Source organism: Erinaceus europaeus, chromosome 9 (assembly GCF_950295315.1).
Source record: "Erinaceus europaeus chromosome 9, mEriEur2.1, whole genome shotgun sequence".
NCBI lineage: Eukaryota > Metazoa > Chordata > Mammalia > Eulipotyphla > Erinaceidae > Erinaceus > Erinaceus europaeus.
This window is the reverse complement of record NC_080170.1, coordinates 13,848,376-13,868,157: the sequence shown is the minus strand read 5'-3', so window position 1 is coordinate 13,868,157 and position 19,782 is coordinate 13,848,376. Positions and strand designations below refer to the sequence as shown.

Sequence of the window (19,782 nt, the reverse complement as noted above, 5' to 3'; positions counted from 1 at the left end):
GGCCCCTTTAAATGCGGGCCGCCCCGCCCTCCTCCGCCGACTCCGCGGCAGCCGGGAGCCTCCCGGGCCGCGGCCCTAGGCTCTCGGCCCGCCCAGCCCCGCCCGGCCCGCCCGGCCCGCCCGGCCCGCCCGGCCCAGCGCGGCCGCCCGGCGGAGAGAGGCAGCCCGCCTCCCCGCGTCCGGAGTACCGCGCCCCGCCGCCGCCGCCCGCCGCCCGGGGGCCGGGGCCCCCGCCCGCCCGCTTGCCCGGCCCCGCGTCCCGGCCCCGGCCCCGGCCCCCGCGTCCCGGGCCATGCGGCCTCGGCCCCGCCGGCGCCCGCCGCGCTCCCGGGGAGATGAGGCTCCGCAATGGCCCCTTCCTGACGCTGCTGCTCTGCTGCCTGTGCGCCTTCCTCTCGTTGTCCTGGTACGCGGCGCTCGGCGGCCCCAAAGGTGAGGCGCACCTGGGGCGCGGGGAGCGCCCTGCCAGCGCGGGGGACTCCCGCCCCCTCCCCACTTGTTTGCCGCTCGGCCTGCGCCGCGGAGGCGGGGTTGGGGCGGTTGCTGGGCCCACGCGGCCTCCCCGGGTCCCCCAGGCCGGGGCGGGTCCCCCCGAGAGCCGGAACCTCGGCGCAAGGTCACAGGGGCGCCTGGCACCCGGGCCCCCAAGGCGCCAGCTCGGGGCACCTGGGCAGGGGCGCGACGGGGTGCGGCGGGGGCAGCCAGGCGTCCTGCACACGACGACCCCCACCCACCCAGCCTGTTTGGGGGTGCAGTCCTGCTCCCCGATATCCGCTGGGCGCGGGCTGCTAGCGGGGTGGTGGGGGGAGGAGCGTCCGGCCGGCCAACTTACTTTATGTTGTCGCCTTGGGCCACCCTCCTCTGCACTCCCCCAGCCTGCAGTTTGCGCCCCCCACCCCAAACGCACTGCACTTGGGGCGTGGCGGGTGGGGGCGCCCCAGTCCCGGCTAGAATGGAGGGAGGTAGGGAGGGTGTGGGTTGGGGTGCTTGCAGCTCCAGGACCCCCATCAGCCCTGGCCGGGAAGAGCCGCTTCCTTCCTGCTTCCTGGCCTGAGAGTGGGGGCTGAGGCCAGCTGGCGGGTGTCGCCCCGCCACCCCCACGGTCCCCAGTTCCCCCTGATGTCAGTCTCCAGCCGCCAGCCTCCTGTTGGGGTGCAGACCTGGCTCGCAGATGGGTGGGGGCAGCCTCGTGGGCAGAGGAGGACTGGGGAGGGAAGGTGGTCAGTAGGGCTCTAAGCTGGGCCTGTCACCAGCAGCCAGATGTGACTGGGGCAAAGTCCTCCACCATTCCTAGTTGTCCCATGTCCCCCAGCAGCATGGCTTGGCTACACCCATCTGTCTGTAGGTCCACAGGCTGACGTTGTCACATGGCTTTCTGAGCCTTGAGGACAGTGGCCGCTGAGCCACAGAGGCCACAGGGGACAAGCTAGGCCTGGGCTCTAATGCCGCAGCCCCGTGTCCTTAGCTTGGCTGCCAAGGCCACCAGCAATGTCTGCGCAGTGGAGGGAGGGGACACCAGTGGCTCCATCTGGGTCCCACTGTCCCCAAGAGGGACACCTAAGAGCAGGAGGGCACCCATATCTGAAGAAGCGTGAGATGAGATAAGGGGGTCCTCCATGGGCAGGTGTGGTGAGGGTACAGCTGTGGCAGGTCTCTGAGTTGGGTGTGTTGCCTGGGGGATTCCAATGGAGCCCCGCTGGATCTGGGGGCCCCTCTAAGGGCTCACTGAACCTTTGCAGGGGTACAGGAAAACCAGCATCTGGGCTGTGTCATGGACAGTTCTCTTTCAAGTCAAGGGGACACCAGTTTAACAGAGTAGGTCCTCAGTTCCTGTTTGCCGCAAGTTGGGGGGGAGCATGAGCTCCTGAGATGCCCCCCTTCCCTGAGCCAAGCCAGCTCTTCTCCTTAGTCCCAGGCCACTCACCCCCTGCAGCCAGAACCCTGGCCAGGACGCCCCCTCTCCCTGTCCTGCCTGCACCCCGTCCCAGATCTAAGCCATGAGAATCAGGGCCCATTTGGCTATTGAGTCTTGTTTTTCCTCCACCCAGAAGGCTGAGAGGCTGTGCTGGAGGCCTTTGGTGCCTGGGCTCTGGCAGGAAGCCCCCCCCCCCCCCCCCAGGAAACCCCAGCTCAGCCCCAAGGTGAAGGCTCCCAGCACTGGCTGCCTTGTGGGATCCAGATGGCCTGGCCCAAGGGGACTTAAGGTCTGGCTGTGACAGGCAGGGACCAAGCAAACCCATGGCCAGAAATGCCAGGAGCCATCAGTGGAGCAGGGGCAACAGGGTGGGAAGGGCAGGAACCACGGGCCTTCAACTTCTAGGAAACCCAGGTCCTTGGTGGGGTGGAAGGAGGCCAGATCTGGAGGATCCTGGGCAGCAAGCAAGGAGGTGCAGCCTCCTCTTCCACCCCCCTTTCTGACTGGCATCCCCTGCAGAGAGTAGGGAACCACCAGGTAGTCAGGAGGCCACCTGCCACCGAGGTGTGTCTGATGGTGCCCTGGGTCCCTTAGGAGGGGCCTCAGCACCTCCATTGCCTGCCCCCCCCCCCACCTGGTAGAGTGGCCAGCTCTCAGTGGGTCAGGTTTCCAGAACCCGTCCTGGGAGGCCTGGGAGCTCCAGCAGCGCCTCCAGATCCGTAACCTGATGCAGCCTTCCTCCCTGCAGGCCTGGGAGCCTGGAGTGGCCTTGGCCTTTAACCCCAGGTGGGCAGTCCATGGGAGGAAGTGCTTGCCCCCCCCCCCCTGGGAGCCAAGGAAAGGGGGTACACGTGGTGGAGAAAGGGTGAGAGCAGTGGAAAACATATACCTGGAGCTCGCTCCCCACAGGCCAGGGCCCCACCTCTGTGCTGCCACACACCCCACAGCTCCTGTCCGGCAGCTGCAGCAAGGGAAAGGGGTCCCTGGGGTGGCTGAGGCCCAGCACAGATCACAGAGCTCCACACTGGCCTTAGCACTCAGAGCCCTGTTCCTTCCATGCCAATTCCTCAGTGCCCCCCTCTACCCTCAGTGCAGAGTGACTGTCCCATCAGGACAGCGATGAATGGACATGGGGTGCTAGACCCCATTTGGAGGGTGAGGGGTGTCTAGTGAAGCTGGCTTTCCCCAACAGGCCTTGGTCACCGAGCTGCCTGGTGAGGGAGAGGTTGGGGGGCTGCTGCCATTTAAGGCAGGGTGGGCCCTCCTGTGCTGGGTGGGACTGTGGGTGATGGGGGGAGGGGTCTCAGGAGGCTGACACAGGTCCCTTTGGGGTCAGCCCCTACTTAGCAATGCCCACTAGAGAAAGCTACTCCCTCCAGAAAAAGCTTTTCTCTCTGCACTGTGCAGTGTCGGCGTCAGGTGGCTGTAGAGATGCAGACAGGGATGGGCTCTTGCACAGAGGGCTCAGCCCAGCGGCCTATGGATGATAGGTCCCCCGTCCACCCTCAGGCGATGTGGTGGACGTGTACCAGCGTGAGTTCCTGGCGTTGCGGGACCGCCTGCACGCGGCTGAGCAGGAGAGCCTCAAGCGCTCCAAGGAGCTCAACCTGGTGCTGGACGAGATCAAAAGGGCCGTGTCTGAGAAGCAGGCGCTGCGTGAGGGCGGCGCAAACCGCACCTGGGCCCGCCTGACCGGTGAGCCTGGGGGTGGGGGGAGAGGGGCGTCAGGGGCGGGGGCGCGGGCTGACCTCCGTCCCCACCCCCCAGAGGACCTGCGGCTGAAGCCCTGGAATGCCTCGCAGAAGCACGTGCTGCACCTGCCCACCATCTTCCACCACCTGCCACATCTGCTGGCCAAGGAGAGCAGCCTGCTGCCCGCGGTGCGTGTGGGCCAGGGCCGCACCGGAGGTAAGGGGGGTGGGGGGCTGGTGGGAGTGGAGGGGTGGGGAGCCTGCCGCACCACCCACCCTCGGTGCCTCCCCCTGCAGTGTCCGTGGTCATGGGCATCCCCAGCGTGCGGCGGGAGGTGCACTCCTACCTGACAGACACGCTGCACTCGCTCATCTCCGAGCTGAGCCCTCAGGAGAAGGAGGACTCGGTCATCGTGGTGCTGATTGCTGAGGCAAGTGGGCTGGGGCTTGGGGGGGCAGGATGTAGGGGCCACAAGGCTGTCATAGGTCACACCGGTGATCAAGATAGAAGAGAGAAAGAGAGGTAGCAGTACCACCTGGTGGGGAGGCCCATTACCTGTCCACCCCCACCAGAGCCAGAGGCACCCCAAAAGGCCCCCTCTCCAGCCTTACTCTGGCTCATGATGGGGGCTCACCCCCTCAGTGTGGAATTGAATCTTCTGAAGCTCAGCCCCTCCCTCCTGGTCCCTTGGGGCCACCCCCCAGGCTTAACTGGGCCCTTGGTCTCCCCACAGACTGACCCCCAGTACACCTCCATGGTGACGGAGAACATCAAGGCCATGTGAGTGCTGTGCCCAGCTGGCACAGGGAGGGGGTCTGTGCAGGTTGGGGGTGGTGTCTGGGGGGCTGCCCCCATCCTGGCTCCCAGGGGAAGTTGGCTGCACACCCACTGGAGCCTCCTGCCCCCCCCCCTCCAGGTTCCACTCTGAGATACATTCTGGGCTCCTGGAGGTCATCTCACCTTCCCCCCACTTCTACCCTGACTTCTCCCGCCTCCGAGAGTCCTTCGGGGACCCCAAGGAGAGAGTCAGGTACTGCAGCTCCGCCCGCCCCTTCATGCACCCCAGTCCCCTCCTGGATGACCTCTGTGTCACCACAGAAGGGCTTCAGCCTGCCTGCAGGGCTGGCGGTGCTGCAGGGCTGGTAGTCACCTGGGTGGGTGGGGTCTGAGCCCAAGGCCCCGCCCACAGGTGGAGGACCAAACAGAACCTTGACTACTGCTTCCTCATGATGTATGCACAGTCCAAAGGCATCTACTACGTGCAGGTCAGCCTGGGACCCCGCTGTTCCCCCCCAACCCTCCCCCTCCCCCTCCCCCCTGAGGCCGCTCCCTTCCGCCCCTCCCACAGCTGGAGGATGACATTGTGGCCAAGCCCAACTACCTGAGCACCATGAAGAACTTTGCGCTGCAACAGCCCTCAGAGGACTGGATGATCCTGGAGTTCTCCCAGCTGGGCTTCATTGGTGAGGGTCCCCCACACCCTAGCCGTCACCCCCACCTGCTGCTGTCCCACCTGCCTTTGTCTGACTCACCGTCCCTACCTGGCTGCCCACTTAGCGCCCATGTCCTCCACCCGCAGGGAAGATGTTCAAGTCTCTGGACCTGAGCCTGATTGTGGAGTTCATCCTCATGTTCTACCGGGACAAGCCCATCGACTGGCTCCTGGACCACATTCTGTGGGTGAAGGTCTGCAACCCCGAGAAGGACGCGGTGAGCAGGGGGGGGCAACCCGTGGGGGCTGGCACCGGGAAGAGGAGATGGCCTCCAGTGAGACTGGCATCCACGTGCCTGGCGGGATCTCTGGAGGTATCCCCCTGTCCCCACAGAAGCACTGTGACCGGCAGAAGGCCAACCTGCGGATCCGCTTCAAGCCCTCACTCTTCCAGCACGTGGGCACCCACTCCTCGTTGGCCGGAAAGATCCAGAAGTTGAAGGTGGCTTGGGACTTGGAGCGGGCTGGGCCGGGTTGGCTGTGCCCACCCCCAGCACCCCATCCTATCCCCCATTTCCCTCCCTCCCTCCCTCCTCCAGGACAAGGACTTTGGGAAGCAGGCGCTGCGGAAGGAGCATGTGAACCCGCCGGCCGAGGTGAGCACCAGCCTCAAAACCTACCAGCACTTCACCCTGGAGAAGGCCTACCTGCGTGAGGACTTCTTCTGGGCCTTCACGCCGACTGCAGGCGACTTCATCCGCTTCCGCTTCTTCCAGCCGCTGCGTCTGGAGCGGTCAGTGCCTGCACCCCACCAACTATAGGAAGCCGGGGGTAGGGTGGGGGAGCAGAACAGGAGGGCCTCTGGGATATAGGCTTCTCGCCATTGTCCAGACCTGCAGCTGCCTGCCTGTGAGCCCCAGCAACCCTCTCATCCTCTACCCTGCCTCAGTTTCCTTATCTGCCAAGTGGGGCTCCTGGTGATGGCTGCCTTGTTAAGACTCTGCAGTGCGTGTCCCCTCTGTGTCTGCCAGCACCCCCACAGCCCTGGCAGCTCAGGCGTGTCTGCCTGCAGGTTCTTCTTCCGCAGTGGCAACATCGAGCACCCAGAGGACAAGCTTTTCAACACGTCTGTGGAAGTGCTGCCCTTCGATGTGAGTGTGGCAAGGTGTGGGGGACTCCAGTGCCCGCCCCAACCACAGCCCCCAGTTGCAACTCCATGATTTTACCCCCAGAACCCCCAGTCTGACAAGGACACACTACAGGAGGGCCGCACAGCCACCCTGAGGTACCCACGGAGCCCCGACGGCTACCTTCAGATTGGTGAGTGTGGGGTTAGCGGGTGGAAGTGGGGGCACAGCCTGGGTGGGGAGGGATCTTGGGACCTCGCTGAGTGTTGTCTCCCCCCCAGGCTCCTTCTACAAGGGTGTGGCGGAGGGCGAGGTAGACCCGGCCTTTGGGCCTCTGGAAGCCTTGCGCCTCTCCATCCAGACAGACTCTCCGGTGTGGGTCATTCTGAGTGAGGTGAGGGGTTGGGCAGGGTGGGGAGTTCGCCCTAGCAGCTAACACCCCAGGACCCAGCACTGCGGCCCAGCTGACCCTGGCCCTCCCTTCCAGATCTTCCTGAAAAAAGCCGACTAAGCCCGGGGCTTCCGAGGGTGTGCTTCCCAGGGCCCTGAGGCCCACACCCCCCCAGGCGTGGCATGTGGTACCAGGGCTGCCCCTGGAGGGCCAGGCACCACTGCCTCAGCCTGAGGGGTTCAGCCTGATGACCCCTTGGCCGGCCTGGGGTCACTGCTGGCCCGGAGGCCCCAGAAGCTGGTGCTGCCCTGCCCGCCGGGCCGTGGTCCCCACACTGTGCCTGAGGCCGGCCCGTCTGGCCGGAACTGTTCACAGCTGGCCGCTGGAGCCAGGCTGTTTGAGAAGAGCTTTCTCCTGGGTGCCCGCTGCCCCGGCGCGAACACTGGAATGCATATACTACTTTATGTGCTGTGTTTTTTATTCTTGGATACATTTGATTTTTTCACGTAAGTCCACATATACTTCTATGAGAGCGTGACTTGTAATAAAGGGTTAATGAAGTGTGTGCAGTCTTAAGTGTCACCGGCAGAGCAGCTGGCCCCAGCCACCTGCCACTCCCCTCCCCTCCCAAGTCAGGAATTGGAGGGCAGAGCCCAGGGTGGAAAGCAGCGCCCCAGTTCCTATCACCCCACCTCTCACACCTAAGGCTCCCCCCCCCACCTCACCCCATTCCAGGTCCCTGGCACACTTTAGGGTCTCCTGGGTCACAGCCTTTGTGCTGCTTTTGCCCTGAAACTGAGGCTAAAGTCACATCTTCAGGAACAGTCGGTGCTGCCAGCAGCTCCCGGGTCTGGGGGTCTGGTCCCCATGGCACCCTGCCATTTTATTTATTTATTTTTGCCTTCAGGGATATAGCTCGGTGCCTGCACTATGAATCCACTGCTCCTGGAGGCCTTTTTTCCCATTTTGTAGCCCTCGTTACTCTTGTCACTGCCGCTATTGTTGGATAGGACAGAGAGAAATCGAGATGGGGAAGACAGAGAGGGGGAGAGACACCTGCAGACCTGCCTTGCCACCCGTGAAGCGACCTCCCCCCACACACACAGGTGGGGAGCCCAGGGCTCGATCTGGGATCCTTATGTGGGTCCTTACGCTTTGCACCAGGTGCACTTAACCCGCTGTGCTACCGCCTGACCCCCCCTGCCATTTTTTAAAAGATTTTATGAAAAAGATAGGAGAAAGAACCAGACGTCACTCTGGCACATGTGCTGTCGAGGATCGAACTCGGGACCTCATGCTTGAGTCCAGTTTTACCACTGTGCCACCTCCCGGACCACAACCCCCTATTTTTTTTTTAAAATTTATTGTTTAAATAGACTGTCAGAAATCAAGAGGGAAGGGGGAGAGAGACACCTGCTGACCTGCTTTACCACTCGCAAAGCTTTCCCCCTGCAGGTGGGGACTGGGTTTTGAACCCTGGTCCTTGCGCACTGTAACACGTGCGCTCGGCCAGGTGCGCCGCCACCCGGTCCCCATCCTGCCATTTCCCTGAGCAGACGAACCCCTATCACAAAACCAACATCCACAACACTTACCCATCCCACTGCTCCACAGGGAGAGGGACCCCAACACTTACAGACCAGAGGCAGGGGCCAAGTGTGGGCAAAGAAAGGCCCCCGGTGCCGGTGGTGGAGGCCCGGGGAAGAGGATGTGGAGCAGCTGAGCTCCCTTGGGGGGACCCAGAGCCCAGGAGAGGCGGCCCGACCCAAACAGCACACTCGGGATGGGGTCACCACACTTTAATCATCACGGTATCCCACTCCCGCCCCCCCTGGAGGCCCCGGCTCGTCTTCAGCCCTGCCCACGGCGTCCTGTCTCAGGTCCAGGGCAGCAGCGTCCGGAGCCTTCCAAGGAGCGCGGCGCACAGCGCGGCCGGGAGGAAGTGGGCGAACAGGCCGAGCGCCGCCAGAGCCACTAGCAGCCAGAGCGCACGCGCGCTCGCGTACAACGGGGCCAGCCTGCGGGCGGCGCTCAACGGGGGCGGGGCTATGGGACCACGCCCCCGGGCCTGCCCCGCCCACAGCACCAACGCTGTATTTATAGGCTCCGCCCCCAGACAGGCCCATCTAGGGGGCTGGACTATTTCGCGGGCTCGCCCCCAACGCATAGGCCACGCCCGCTACTCCCCGGCTGGTGGGTTTCGCCCCTCTCACCTGTGTTGCGCGGAGCGCGCGTAGCCCTGGAAGTAGCGGAGGCGCGCGAAGAGGTAGGCCAGACCGCACAGGGCCGCCGCACCTGGGGGGGCCGGACGGGCGGGGCGCGGTGAGGCCGTGGGCCTGGGAAGCCCGGGACCCCGCCGCGCGGCCCCCCGCCCCGCGCCCGCTCCACCTTCGTGGCAGAAGACGCCAGCGACCCAGAGCGCGGCGAGGAAGAGCGGGAAGTATTCGCTGCAGTTGACCCTGCGGCAGGACGGAGCCGGGGACCCGGTGAGAGTGCCGCCCCAGGCCGCACCGCCCCCGAGCCCCCCACCCCACCGCGCCTCACTGCGCTCGGTAGACGCGCTCGAACTCGGGGGGCCCGGTGGTGAGCGGCGGCGACACGCGGAAGGCCCTGCGCGCCCAGATCACCTGCAGGGAGAAGTAGGCTGGGGGCGGAGGGTGGGCGTCAGGGGTGCCTGCTGTCCCACGCCTGTTCGCTCCCTTCTTCCAGCTGGACACGGGACCCTCCTGGCTGCTTCCCCCTCGTCCCCGGCTCGCTGTGGTCCACATGCTCTGGGTGGGTGAGTGGGCCCTGCTTGCCACTCCTCCCTTCACCTTTACACTGGAGGGCCCACGCCCGCGGGACTTTGCCCTCCCCCGCCCGTCATTTGCAAAGCACAGGTGAAGGCCTGCCCTGTCTCTCTCTAGGCTTGCATCCATGGCCTTGGAGTTCCCCTGGCTGCAGTGTCCCTGGACCTAGAGCAGAGATGGCTGTTCCCTTCCACAGAGAGGACCCCCACTCAAGCCTGGGGCTCTACATTTCCAAACTGTGGCTTGGGCTCCTGTCTCAGTTTTCCTGCGCCAGGTGTTCCCCACTGGAACTCTTAATATTCCACCTGGAGGCTCCTCTCACTTCGAGGGTCCGGGGTGTCTCCAGCTCTACCTGGGTGCCCTCGGCAGACACCCCACCCCCAGGGCCCTGAAGCTGGAGGCCCTGTGGCAGATCTGGCCAGCCATCCAGCTGCCCTCCAGAACCCCCCACCCTGCCCTAGGATGAGCCTTGTCCTGGCCCAGACCATGGGGCAGTGGGCCCCAAGCTTTGGGGGGGAACACCTAGTCTGGCAATGTGTCCGAGAAGGGCACCAGGCAGGCAGCAGGCAGGGATGTTGCTGCCTGTTCCCTTGTTACCAGGGTTCTCGTTCACTCTGTGGATGACACCCCTCCAGGGTCTCTGACTCACCCCACCCCTGGGGAAAGTGCAAGCCCCTAGGCCCTGGGGTACCCCCTCAACCTCTGCAACCCCCCCCACTACCAGGGAGAGAAGCACTGGGCTGTGGGGCCCCTCCCCCCGCCACACCCTACCTCCCTGGCAGTGCCCACCTTGTAGGAGAACTCCTAGGAGGGTGACAGTGGCGAGAAGGGCCACTTCGTCCTTCATGGCTGCTGCGAGACACTGCTGGCAACTTATCAGGCCAGGTTTGCAGCCCAGTCTACCCAGCGCAGGACCAGTGGCTGCTCTCCCCGCCCCTCTTGGTGGGGTGCCTGGGGGGAGGGGCGGGACCATCTCAGGCTGAGTGGGCAGAAACCAGGGACATTCTGGGCAGCCCAGAGGCCACTTCCTCCCTTCAGGGCCTGGCCTGCTGTTGGCAGCCCCCAGCTGTTTACCTAGAAATGTTCCATCTATCCCCACAGGTCCCAGATGCCACCCCTGTCCCCTAGGCTTCCTTTTATTCTGGCTCTGGCCCCAGGAAACTACAGGCTCCTACCTGAACCCCAGCAATGCCACCCCTTCCCACCCATCACCAAGTATCCGACTATTCTTAGACTTCCCCCACGGAGGGGGCTGGAGATAACAGAACAAAGAAAGGGCTTGGGAGTCAGGTAGTAGCGCAGCAGGTTAAACACAGGTGGCACAAAGCGCAAAGAAAGGGCTTGCCCGTGTGAGGTCTCAAGTTCAATTCCTAGCAACACCTGTGCCAGAGGTGAGTTGGTGCTCTGGTCTCTCTCCCATAAAAAGTAAGTCATTTGCGAGTCAGGCGGTAGTCGGGTTAAGCGCACATGGCGCAAAGCGCAAGGACCAGTTTAAGGATCCTGGTTCAAGCCCCAGGCTCCCCACCTGCAGGCGGTGAAGTAGGTCTGCAGGTGTTTCTATCTTTCTCTCCCCGTCTTCCCCTCCTCTCTCCATTTCTCTCTGTCCTATCCAACAACAAAGACATCAATAACAACAACAATAAAAAACAAGGTCAACAAAAGGGAAATAAATAAATATAAAAAAATTAAAATAATAATAATTTAAAAAGTCAATTTTGGGGCCAGATGGTGGCACACCTGGTTGGGCGCACATGTTACAGTTTGCAAGGACCCAGGTTTGAGCCTCCGTTCCCCACTTGTAGGGGAAAGCTTTGTGAGTGGCGAAGCAGGGCTGCAGGTGTCTCTTTGTCTCTCCCTATCGCCCCCTTTCCTCTCAATTTCTGGCTATCTCTATCCAATAAATAAATAAAGATAGTGAAACCATTTTTTTTTTAAAGTCAATTCCCACTAGCTGTCACCTTCCAAGTCCCACCCTACTCTAACTGGCTGTCTTAGGCATAGGTTACAGCTGCTCACAGAGTTCCCAACCCTGGACCCTGAACCTGGCTGGGTGGGGCAGCCCACTTGGGGTGGCTGACCCTGTCATCTCCCAGGCCCTGACTCTCAACCTGAGCCCTGTGGGCCCCCCACACTCCTCCTTCCTCAGAGCCCAACCCTCCTTACACACAGGCCCTCCTGACCCTGCCAGATGAGGACAAGACAGTTCTGGAAACATCCTGAAGACTTGGGGTGGGGGGTGAGCTGGGGGTAGGGAGGGGTGTTACCGAGGGTCTGATGAGGGTCTCTTGCCACAGGGGCCACCTGGCTGGGAACACCCACTGGCCACTTGAGCTTTGTGTGTCCTTCAGCCACTTCTCCTTTGGGTCCACACCAGTTGGAGGTGGTTCTGGTCAGGGGTGGCAGGAGCAGCGAGACTTCTGTGACAAAGCAGAAGTCTGTGCTGCTGGAGGGAAGGAGGGACTGACAGGCTCAGGTCATTGAAGCTACACCACCCTGAGCCTCTGTGATGGGCTGGCACTTTGGGGGAGAAGCTACTTGTTAAGGGGGTGTAGTTTGGGGGAGCTGTGCCTTTGCCACCCTCCAGATCTCCTTCCTTGCTGCTTAAGGACTCACTCCTGGGCCATCCAATGAATGTCCCTGGGTCAGCACCACCACAGGGAAGCCAGCTGCTGCCCATATAGGGGGCACTCAGACCCCTGGAGAGCCCCACTTTGAGCCAGGTGCTGACAGTTCAAAGGGGGTGGTGCGAGGCAGGCCCCACCAGCTGTGTCCTCTGTCTACTCAGCCCCCTTCCTCCCTGGAGCAGAGTCACCTGAAGGGTGGGACAGACACATGGGGGAGGGGAGCTGTGAATCTGAAGCTGCTGTATGATCCCCCCATGCCTGTGTGTGTGGTGTCCATCTGTCCGTCAGGGTGGGGATCCCCTCATACCTGAGTGTGTGGGCATGTGAGAGCCCACCCCCCACTGTACTGTCTTCCTCTGAGTCCCAGACATCCTCCAGCCAGGCTCCCCTCCCCTCCCCTCTGCCCTGGCCACAGGAAGTGAGGCCTCAGCAGCTTCTGAGGAAGCCCCTGGGCAGAGGTCCAAGCACCTCCTGTGGCCCCTCCCACCTGCTGAGCTTGCCAGGCCACTCAGGTCCCAGCTGGGTGGCCCATGCCACCCAGCCATCCTCCCTTGCAGTCTCATGGTGCCTAGTCAGGCAGGAAGTAGAAGAGTCCTTTCCTGGGTCCTTGCAGGATGTGACTCCGGACACAGGCCCAGCCTCTGTACTGCAGCCTCTGCAGCACCCTGAGGAATGTTCTAGAAGCACAGTTCACCAAGGACCACTGGGGGAGGGGCATTATGTTGATGAGAAAACACAGCTTTAGAACAACAGAGACCTCTCTGTCTTCCCCTCCTCTCTCAATTTCTCTCTGTCCTATCCAACCAATAACAACAGCAACAATGGACAAAAGATGGCCTCCAAGAAAAGTGAGCCTCAGTGATAAACCTAGAGGCAAAAAAAAAAAAAAAAAGATGTGCCATATATATAGTGATGGGGGCCAAGAGGCAGAGGACTGGGTGCTTATGTGCATGAGGCTCTGTATCCCTATCACCAGATAGGCCAGAATGATGCTCTACTTTTGTAGGTTTTATTATTATTATTATTATTTACCTCAGAGCACTGCTCAACTCTGGCTTATGGTGATGTGAGGGATTGAACCTGAGACTTTGGAGCCTCAGGCAAGAGAGTCTCTGCATAACCATGATGTTACCCACCCGGCCCCCCTCAATCTTTTTTTTTTTTTAATTTTCATTTTATTGTCAATTGTGATTAATGCTTTGTTTTTATTTTATTTATTTAATTTTTTTAAAGATTTTATTTATTTATGAGAAAGATAGGAGGAGAGAAAAAGAACCAGACATCACTCTGGCACATGTGCTGCCGGGGATCAAACTCAGGACCTCATGTTTGAGAGTCCAAAGCTTTACCACTGCGCCACCTCCCGGACCACTTATTTTATGTTCTTTTTTAAATATTTATTTCCCTTTTTTGCCCTTTTAAAAAATATATTTTCCCTTTTGTTGCCCTTGTATTTATTATTATTGATGTCATCGTTGTTGGATAGGACAGAGAAAAATGGAGAGAGGAGGGAAAGGCAGAGAGGGGGAGAGAAAGACAGACACCTGCAGACCTGCTTCACCGCCTGAGAAGCGACTCCCCTGCAGGTGGGGAGCCAGGGCTCAAACCAGAATTCTTCTGCCCGTCCTTGCTCTTTGCGCCACGTGCGCTTAACCCACTGCACTACCGGCCAACTCCCTTTTGCCCTTGTTTTATTGTTGTAGTTATTATTATTGTTGTCGTTGTTGGATAGGACAGAGAGAAATGGAGAGAGGAGGGAAAGGCAGAGAGGGGGAGAGAAAGACAGACACCTGCAGACCTGCCTCACCGCCTGTGAAGGGACCCCCCTGCAGGTGGGGATGCGGGACCCACCAGATCCTTCCGCTGATCCTTTCGCTTTGCACCACGTGCGCCTAACTTGCTGTGCTACCGCCCTACTCCCTCTTTTTTTTTTTTTTTAATATTTTTATTTATTTATTAATGAGAAAGAAGGAGGAGAGAGAAAGAACCAGACAGCACTCTGGTACATGTGCTGTAGGGATTGAACTCAGAGCACCTCATGCTTGAGAGTCCAATGTTTTATCCACTGCACCACCTCCTAGACCACTCTTTCTTTCTCTTTAATATCTACCTGCTCCTTTCCAATTTGTTTCTGTCCAAAAATAAAAATCAGTATTATGGGAGCCAGGCAGTAGCACTGTGGGCTAAGTGCACATGGCGCAAAGGGCAAGGATCGGCATGAGGATCCTAGTTCGAACCCCCCCCCCCCCACCTACAGGGGATTCGCTTCAGGAATGGTAAAGCAGATCTGCAGATGTCTATCCTTCTCTCCCCTCTCTGTCTTCCCCTCCTCTCTCGATTTCTCTCTGTCCTATCTAACAACAACAGTAGTAACAACACTAATAAAAACAACAACGATAAACAAGAAGGGCAACAAAAGGGGGGAAAAGCCTCCAGGAGCAGTGGGTTCATAGTCCAGGCACCCAGCCCAGCAATAACCCTGGAGGCAAGAAAAAAAATCAGTATTATTTTTTATTGCCACCAGGGTTATCACCGGGGCTCAGTGCCAACACTATGAATCCACTGCATGTGGTGGCCATGTTTTTTCTTCTTTTAAGATTTTATTTATTTATTAGCAAGAAAGATAGCAAGAGAGAGAGAGAAAGAGCCAGACGTTACCCTGGTACATGTGCTGCCAGGGATTAATCTCAGGACCTCATACTTGAGAGTCTAATACTTTATCCACTGCGTCACCTCCTGGACCATCCTTTTTTTCTCTATTTTTACTGGGTAGGTCAGAGAGAAATTGAGAGGGGAGGGGGATATAAAGGGAGAGAGAGAAAGAGACACCAGCAACACTTGTTTCACCAATCATGAAGAATCCCCTGTGCAGGTGGGGCGTGAGGGCTCAAACCTGGGCCCTTAAACACGGTAATGTGTGTGCTCAAATGGGTGTGTCACTACCCAACTTCTCCATAATTTTTTAAAATCCAAGTGTAAAGGAAAAGGGGATTGATTTCTTTCTTTCTTTTTCTTGCCTCCAAGATTATTGCTGGGGCTCGGTGCCTACACTATGAAGCCAGTGCTCCTGGAGGCTATTTTTTTCCCTTTTGTTGCCCTTGTGGTTATTATTGTTGTTGTTATTGATGTCATTGTTATTGGACAGGACAGAGAGAAATGGAGAGAGGAGGGGAGACAGAGAGGGGGAGAGAAAGATAGACACCTGAAGACCTGCTTCACCACCTGTAAAGCGACTCCACCCCCTGCAGGTGGGGACCCGGGGGCTCAAACCGGGATCCTTACACAAGCAGGTCCTTGTGCTTTGCGCCACTTGTGCTTAACTCGCTGTGCTACTGCCTGACCCCCCCAAGGGGATTTATTTTTAAGTTATTTTAGACTTACAGGTTATATAAGTAGCAGTTTGTACACTCACCATTTCCCCTAATGTTAAAATCTGATAGGGCAATTCAGTTATGTAAACTAAGAAATTAGCATCAATACAAACTTCTCAGCCCTTTCGCAGGTCCTGTTCAAGTCTGGCCAGTTGTTTCCCTCATACAGCACAAAGACACTATGTGAAACAGTGCCAGGAAATTATACCATTTCATTTATCTGAAAAGTCCAGAAAAGGCAAATCAATAGAGAGAAACCTGATCATAGGTGACCTGGAGCTGGGAGCACGGAAGGTCTTACGGGGTGATGAGAATGTTCTAAAACCGGATTATGGCGGTGTTTGAATGGTACAGGAAAATGGGTGCATTTCATGGGCTGTGAGCTACGCTTCAGTGACGTCACTTTTAAGCTCTGCACAAAGGACACTTGTACACCCTGTACCCAGCTGCCTCCATTATTAGCACATGTAGATGTACAGTTATGTGATAATGGTGCAGCGGTTAAAGTGAGAGAAACATTGACCCATGACTAATGGCCCCATTAGCAGATCCACTAAGTCATAGGGAGCCAAGTGCCAGCAACTGAGACAACATCCTCTCTACACTGGCTCCTGAATGAAACTGTGAGAGACAGGTGCAAACTGTCTTGTACAGCAGTAACAAAAAGAACATTCTGGGGCTGGGTGGTGACACAGCCAGTTGAATGCATGTATGATAAGGCATGTGCTCGAACCCAGGTTCAAGCCCCTATTCCCATGTCCCCACCATTGGGTCACTGGGTGTGTTGGTGGTGGTGGGGGAGAAGCTTCTAGAACAGTGAAGCATTACTACAAGTGTCTCTCCCTATCTTCCCCATTCCCTATTTTTTTTCTCTCTGCCATATATATAATTATTATTTTTACCAGAGCACTGCTCAGCTCTGGTTTATGGTGGTGTGGGGGATTCAACTTGGGACTTCAGAGCCTCAGGCATGAAAATTTCTCTGCATAACCATTATGCTACCTACTCCCGCCCAAAATAAAAAAATATTTGAAAAAATACACAAAAAAGAACATTTGGGAGTCGGGCGGTAGCATAGCGGGTTAAGCACACGTGGCACAAAACGCAAGGACCAGCTCAAGGATCCTGGTTTGAGCCCCTGGCTCCCCACCTGCAGAGGAGTCGCTTCGCAGGCGGTGAAACAGGGCTGCAGATATCTTTCTCTTCCCCTCTCTGTCTTCCCCTCCTCTCTCCATTTCTCTCTGCCCTATCTAACAACGATGACAACAATAACTACAACAACAATAAAAAAAAGGACAACAAAAGGGAAAATAAATAATAAAAAAAAGAACATTTACACAGAACACTCAATGATTGTCTTCTCATGTGTATTACAGATGTATAGCAATACAACAAACTCCGGGGAGGAGGCGGAAGAGAGCTCACCTCGTAGATCACATACTTTGTTTGCCCTGTGCCAGGACTCAAGTTTGAGCCCCCAGTCACCCCACGGGAAGCTCCGTGAGCAGTGGAGCAATCCTGAGGTGTCTCTCACCCTCTACGGGGGCAGAGTCTGCTAGGAATGGTGTTATCACACAGGCACGAAGTCTCATGACTACTTTTGTGGGCTGCTGGTGTATCCTTCAAATTGACTGAATTTGATTGTTTTATTCACTTTTGATAGGTTGATTACTATTTTTATTTATAAGGTCCTGCCATCTGCAAATATAGTTCTGCTGCTTCCTTTCATTTCATTTTGTTGCCTAATGAACCAATGACCGGGCTGTCACCTCCTGACATGACAAAAGGCCTCATCTTGTTCGTTAGTGGGGAAAGCCTTAGGTTTTCACCATTATGATGCCAGCTGTGGCTCTTCATAGATATCTTTTATCAGGGCAGCAAGTCCCTTTCTAAGGCAGGGGGACTTTTGCATGAGCAAGACTTCTTTTTCTATTGGCATGAGACATAAAAAGCCCAACAAAGCCATCTTTCTAAATTACTATGTTCAAAGCCTTCATAAATATTTTAAAAGCTCTCTCATCCATATTTAAAAAAAAAAACAGGGAATCGGGCTGTAGTGCAGCAGGTTAAGCGCAGGTGGCGCAAAGCACAAAGACCGGCATAACGATCCCGGTTCGAACCCCGGCTCCCCACCTGCAGGGGAGTTGCTTCACAGGCAGTGAAGCAGATCTGCAGGTGTCTATCTTTCTCTCCTCTCTGTCTTCCCCTCCCTCTCTCCATTTCTCTCTGTTCTATCCAACAACGACAACAACAATAATAACTACAACAATAAAACAACAAGGGCAACAAAAGGGAAAAAAATAAAATAAATATATAAAAAAATTTTTTTTAAAGTAGGCATTAAAAAAAAAACTGCCTCCAGGGAGTTGGGCGGTAGGTAGCACGTGGGTTAAGCGCAGGTGGCGCTAAACACAAGGACCAGTGTAAGGATCCCAATTTGAGCCCCCTGCTCCCCACCTGCAAGGGAGTTATTCACAAGTGGTGAAGCAGGATTGCAGGTGTCGAACTTTCTCCTTCTGTCTTCCCCTCCTCTCTCCACTTCTCTCTGTCCTATCCAACAACAACGACATCAACAACAACAACAATAAAACAAGGGCAACAAAAGGGAATAAATATTTAAAAAAAACAAAAACCTGCCTCCCATCGGAACCGCAATTCACTTCCCCTGTGTGGATTCATCCACTGCCCTGCAGTTAAATGGGGCCCACATGAAGGTCATGTGCGAAGTGGGACCTGCATAGAGTCACACACCCACCATCTTATCGCTAACTGCTTTGAGGCGACTTCTAAGCGGAAGTTAAACAGCCTGAGCCGGCAAAGTAGCTCACTTGGATTATGTGCTGCTTTGTCATGTGTGCAACCCAGGTTTCAGCCCAGCCCCTACCACACTGAAGGAAGTTTTGGTGCTGTGGCTTTTCCTCCCTCTACCTCTTGCTCTTTTTATCTGAAAAGTCCCAGAGTGGTGAAGTCCTGGAGATAACAACAACAAAAAAAAGTTCAACAGCGGAAGCAACCTGAATGCCTATCAAGGGATGCCTGGCTAAGTAATTTATGGAGTATGTATAAACACTGGAGGTGACTGTGCCTAGCAAAGTAAGAGATGAAAGACAACTCCTGGATGGTCTCACTCACGTGGAATCTAGAGAACTGATACACAGGAACTTGCAAATAAAACACATAAACAAACTTAAAATTTTTAATTTTTAAAAAATATTCTCTTGTTGCCTTTGTAGTTATATTGTTGTAGTTATTACTGTTGTCATCGATGTTGGGTAGGACAGAGAAATGGAGAGAGGGGGGTAAGACAGAGAGAGAGGGGGAGAGAAAGATAGACACCTGCAGACTTGCTTCACCGCCTATGAATCGACTCCCCTGCAGGTGGGGAGCCGGGGGCTCAAACTGGGATCCTTATGCCGGTTGTTGCGCTTTGTACCATGTCTTAACCTGCTGTGCTACCGCCGAACTCCCTTTAATTTTTTAAAAAATCTATTTGTTGGCTAGAGACAGCAAGAGATTGAGAGAGAAGGGGGAAACAGAGAGACACCTGCAACCCTGCTTCACCACTTGAAAAGCTTTCCCCCTGCAAGTGGGGACTAGGGTGTTGAACCTGGGTCCTTGTGCACTGTAACATGTGTGGTCAACCAGGCACAGCACCGGCTGGCCCTGTAAACAAACTCTTAAGACTGTGTGAGAACATGGGAGTCGGGCTGTAGCGCAGCGGGTTAAGCGCAGGTGGCGCTAAGCTCAAGGACGGGCATAAGGATCCCAGTTCGAGCCCCCGGCTCCCCACCTGCAGGCAGGTCCCTTCACAGGCGGTGAAGCAGGTCTGCAGGTGTCTGTCTTTCTCTCCCCCTCTCTGTCTTCCCCTCCTCTCCCCATTTCTCTCTGTCCTATCCAACAATAACAACATCAATAACTACAACAATAAAACAACAAGGGCAACAAAAGGAATAAATAAAATTAAAAAAAAAAAAAGACTGTGTGAGAACCACAGTGGTTATGACTGGGAAGTAGGAGGGGCGGGAACACAGAACTTTGGTGGTGGGTTCCTATAATCTTTATTATTTTTTTATTTTTGAGAGAGTTGCAGAGAAAAAGACAGAAACACCAGAGCACTGCACAGCTTACTGTGCAGTGGATTGAACCTGGGACTTCGGAGTCTCAGGCATGAGTCTCTTTGCATAACCATTATGCTGTCTACACCCACCCTCCCATAATTGTATAATCTTGTAACCTACTATTAATCAGAAAAACTTAAGTTAAAAAAATTGTTTTTTCAATAGCCTGACTCCTTCTTACCCTCCTAGTAACCTGAGCATCTTCCCTGGTCTGAGCCTCTTCCAGCCCTCAGACACCAGCTGCCTCTTCAGTGAGACACTAACAGGAATGGGTGGAGAGGACATTCTGACATTGAAAAGGGGAAACTCCAAAGGCGGAAGGA

At 56.6% G+C, this 19,782-nt stretch overlaps 2 protein-coding genes and 1 long non-coding RNA gene across 11 annotated transcripts; 2 read left to right on the top strand and 1 right to left on the bottom strand.

The window, feature by feature from the left end:
* Window positions 1–37: 37 nt before the first annotated feature.
* On the top strand, window positions 38–7,118 carry MGAT4B (alpha-1,3-mannosyl-glycoprotein 4-beta-N-acetylglucosaminyltransferase B). 5 transcript variants are annotated; one of them, XM_060197333.1, is made up of 15 exons: window positions 38–432; window positions 3,425–3,610; window positions 3,683–3,823; window positions 3,904–4,037; window positions 4,341–4,387; window positions 4,524–4,637; window positions 4,797–4,872; window positions 4,956–5,070; window positions 5,187–5,317; window positions 5,434–5,541; window positions 5,639–5,832; window positions 5,989–6,190; window positions 6,272–6,359; window positions 6,448–6,577; window positions 6,670–7,118. In XM_060197333.1, the coding sequence occupies exons 1-15, from the start codon at window positions 336–338 to the stop codon at window positions 6,713–6,715; spliced, it is 1,809 nt and encodes a 602-aa protein (XP_060053316.1). In that variant the 5' UTR covers window positions 38–335; the 3' UTR covers window positions 6,716–7,118. The 5 variants fall into 5 exon arrangements, with proteins under 5 accessions (XP_060053316.1, XP_060053319.1, XP_060053317.1 ...); XM_060197336.1 differs by having other exon boundaries at window positions 41–432; window positions 5,639–5,695; window positions 6,071–6,190; XM_060197334.1 differs by having other exon boundaries at window positions 42–432; window positions 6,448–6,560; window positions 6,654–7,118.
* Window positions 7,119–8,341: 1,223 nt separating this feature from the next.
* Window positions 8,342–12,658, bottom strand: LTC4S (leukotriene C4 synthase). Of its 5 annotated transcripts, none has more exons than XM_060197327.1 (6): window positions 12,278–12,370; window positions 11,611–11,763; window positions 10,136–10,297; window positions 9,102–9,201; window positions 8,771–8,852; window positions 8,342–8,575 (listed from the first exon to the last, which is right to left on the bottom strand). In XM_060197327.1, the coding sequence occupies exons 1-6, from the start codon at window positions 12,339–12,341 to the stop codon at window positions 8,357–8,359; spliced, it is 780 nt and encodes a 259-aa protein (XP_060053310.1). In that variant the 5' UTR covers window positions 12,342–12,370; the 3' UTR covers window positions 8,342–8,356. The 5 variants fall into 5 exon arrangements, with proteins under 5 accessions (XP_060053310.1, XP_007527185.3, XP_060053309.1 ...); XM_007527123.3 differs by lacking the exon at window positions 12,278–12,370 and adding an exon at window positions 8,946–9,016; XM_060197326.1 differs by lacking the exon at window positions 12,278–12,370 and adding an exon at window positions 8,946–9,016 and having other exon boundaries at window positions 9,185–9,201.
* On the top strand, window positions 9,215–17,382 carry LOC132540343 (uncharacterized). Its single transcript, XR_009551498.1, has 3 exons — window positions 9,215–9,336; window positions 10,448–10,737; window positions 16,718–17,382. It is a non-coding gene; the product is annotated as an uncharacterized LOC132540343 (long non-coding RNA).
* The last annotated feature ends 2,400 nt before the right edge of the window (window positions 17,383–19,782 follow it).

Coding starts and splice junctions, on each gene's coding strand:
- MGAT4B (XM_060197333.1), top strand. CDS start 336: ATGAGGCTCCGCAATGGCCCCTTCCTGACGCTGCTGCTCTGCTGCCTG. Junction 3,611..3,682: donor CACCTGGGCCCGCCTGACCG/GTGAGCCTGGGG, acceptor CCCACCCCCCAG/AGGACCTGCGGCTGAAGCCC. Junction 4,388..4,523: donor ACGGAGAACATCAAGGCCAT/GTGAGTGCTGTG, acceptor CCCCCCCTCCAG/GTTCCACTCTGAGATACATT.
- LTC4S (XM_060197327.1), bottom strand. CDS start 12,341: ATGTCTGGGACTCAGAGGAAGACAGTACAGTGGGGGGTGGGCTCTCAC. Junction 11,764..12,277: donor TCACATGCCCACACACTCAG/GTATGAGGGGAT, acceptor GCTTTGTCACAG/AAGTCTCGCTGCTCCTGCCA. Junction 9,202..10,135: donor CCTAGGAGTTCTCCTACAAG/GTGGGCACTGCC, acceptor CTCCGCCCCCAG/CCTACTTCTCCCTGCAGGTG.